Source organism: Myotis davidii, unplaced genomic scaffold (assembly GCF_000327345.1).
Source record: "Myotis davidii unplaced genomic scaffold, ASM32734v1 scaffold94, whole genome shotgun sequence".
NCBI lineage: Eukaryota > Metazoa > Chordata > Mammalia > Chiroptera > Vespertilionidae > Myotis > Myotis davidii.
In genome coordinates this window covers 2,378,019-2,380,693 of record NW_006285313.1, presented here as the reverse complement: position 1 = coordinate 2,380,693, position 2,675 = coordinate 2,378,019, and the positions used below count along the sequence as shown (strand labels likewise).

The 2,675-nt window shown below is 34.2% G+C and overlaps 1 protein-coding gene across 1 annotated transcript in view; it reads right to left on the bottom strand.

The window, feature by feature from the left end:
* FBXO3 (F-box protein 3) overlaps positions 1-2,675 on the bottom strand; it is a gene marked incomplete at its 5' end in the record, with an annotated part of 49,005 nt that overhangs the window by 13,953 nt on the left and 32,377 nt on the right. The window contains 2 exons of the mRNA XM_006756122.2: positions 867-912; positions 2,149-2,353. Of these exons, the coding sequence (XP_006756185.2) occupies positions 867-912; positions 2,149-2,353 (251 nt within the window). The remainder of the gene's footprint in view (positions 1-866; positions 913-2,148; positions 2,354-2,675) is intronic.

The following is a 2,675-nucleotide window of genomic DNA, read 5'->3' as shown; positions in this document are numbered from 1 at the left end:
GAATGCCTTTAAAAAGCTGAGTGGATAGTCAGCAAGCTTTTCTTAAGTGAGCAAAATCTAAGCAAAACAGGCCTAACAAATAGCAAAGAGGTGAGCAGCATTTGCATACAAATTAAATTGTCCTCAAATCCTTTGAGAAATACCCCTTCAAGGCCTAGAAAAACTAGTTGTGCCCAGGAGTTCATGAAGCCCAGTTTATACTGGTTTCCAAAGACTGCTGTTTTGAAGTATCTAGTGTTATTTATCAGTATTTTACTATAGCATCGGCACTGTCCTGTCCTGTGCCAGTGTAGCTCAGTTGATAACATCCCATGCACCAAAAGGTTGCCAGTTTGATTCCCAGTTGGGTACATGCCTGGGTTGTGGGCTTGATTCCCAGAAGGGGGCAAGCAGGAGGCAGTCCATCGATGTTTCGCTCTCACGTTGATGTTTCTCTCTCTCTCCCTCTCCCTCTAAAAACCAATTTTAAAAACCTTTTTAAAAAATGCAACATTAAAAAAAAAAAAAGAAAAAGTACAAAGTAATTTTATATATCAACATCTCTAATTATGTATTAATATGAGTGATGGAAAGTGCATGTAAGGGAACTATATACTTACTCATATTAACTGTACATTTTAGTGTTCCACAGCAGAGTCCTAAGAGCACAACATTGTATAGGGCATGGCTTTTTTCCAAATAGAAACCAAATTCAATAAAATATAAGGGCTATTCTAATGAGTGCCTAGATATAGTACTTTTTAAACCAGCAAGCCTTAAAAAATATAAGTATAAAATTGCCAACTGATTAAGTAACTAAAATGTTTCTACCAACTTAATATTTTTTACAGATGGAAAAAGGAAAAAATAAAACTTTTTTTTCCTACCTATGATAAACATGTCAATAGCAGCTGGATTCCGAGCCATTTGGTCCTAAGTGAGAAAAAAAAATATTTTAATTAAGAAAAATACTCTCCACCATGTATTTTGTTTTGTTTTGAATAAATTCACAATTTTTTATTTTAAAACAAAAAATGAGATATGCCTGTACTCCCCGAAGACTCCAAGGCAAGAGGAATCACCTAATATTAACTAGGTTCTGAGAAAGAAAGAAGGAAAAAAAGAATAAGAAAAATACATTTTCTTAATTTCCCATTGTTCATTATTTGTATTCTTCCCTGAAGAAAAGGCAAAACAGATATAAAATAACTTAAGTGCTCTAACCAATTCTTGGACATTCCTCATACTTGTCAGCTCCTGCTTCAAGATTTCTATATTTAGGTTCTTTCTATAAAGTCCAGTTAAATGCTTATATACTGCTATTACTGTTGACAATGAACCAAATAACTGTCCTGCAGGAAAAGAATTAGGAAGTTAAGGTAAGAAGAAATACAACTAATTATCCTAGGAGAAAAGGCTTTGGATTCCATCAAGAAACCTGAAGAATTCTACATTAGTCACTTTTCTCTATAAATAAAGAGATCAAGCCATCATCTTATAACCTTATAGAGGTATCAAGTCAAAAATGAGATAAAAGATGTGAAAATGCTTAGAAAAATTAAAAGCTATGAAGGCTCTTAAAATATTTTTAAATGTTTTATGGAGTCACATATCTCAGATAACTATGAAAAGTGTTTCCTATTTTAAATTTCTCTTTTAAGTTGAAAGTTCACAGGTAAAAATGAAAGCAGAAGTTGTTACTAAGAAATTACTGAAAACTGAACAAATAAATCAAACAAAATACTAAAATCATAACAAAAATCTTCTAAAAAGGATCTTCATTTTTCAACAACTCAAATACCTACGGAAGAGTTTAAAAAATTCCTACTGCACTTGGATCAAATGATGTTCAAAAGCTATATTTTTAAGTTAGAAATGTATATTATAATTAATTACTTCAACAAAAAGCTCATTAGTTTTCCTTAAACTTAAAATGCCTTCACACAACTCACAGCTTTGTCTCTGCATGAACCACAGTTTGCATTGTTTTTCCACTGGTAATATTTTCTTTTGGCATTCCATGCAACTTGTGTCTGGTTAGATAGGTCTCTAAATAAATTGCATAATGCCCTATACCCATTCAACAACCCTGAAAATTCCTAATGCACACATTTATACACTCATCAGAACACATCTTAAAGCCACACTTAAAACACACTTCCTACTTACTGGGCATTGGTAGAAAACTTCATTCTTATTTCGGCCCTCTGCAGCTTCCACTGCTATGTACTGACTCAAACCAGTGTGTATGCAAAAAGTTAAAGGGAGACAGTATTTCAGTCCCTGTCTCTGCTGAAAGCCTCCAGCAGCTGTATCCACGTCTAACAAATCTTCAGAACGATAGTGATTGGACAGCGCCATACTTCCCAATAACCTGAGAACAGATTCAAAAATGTAATCAATTGCAGTGCCACACAAACATCTGTGCTTCGTCTTCTTAATGAATAATAATTTCACACTGACAACTTTATAGGAAGTGGTTAACATGTCGATTCTAAACTGGAAATGCCCAAAACACTATCTACACTAATAAAAGAGAAAAATGGTAATTGGCGTTCGACGCTACCCTTTTCATTGGCTAATCAGGGCTATATGCAAATTAACTGCCAACTAAGATTGGCAGTTAACTGCCAACAAGATGGCGGTTAATTTGCATATGTAGGCACAATGCAGGGAGGCGAAAGGGAAAGCAGGAA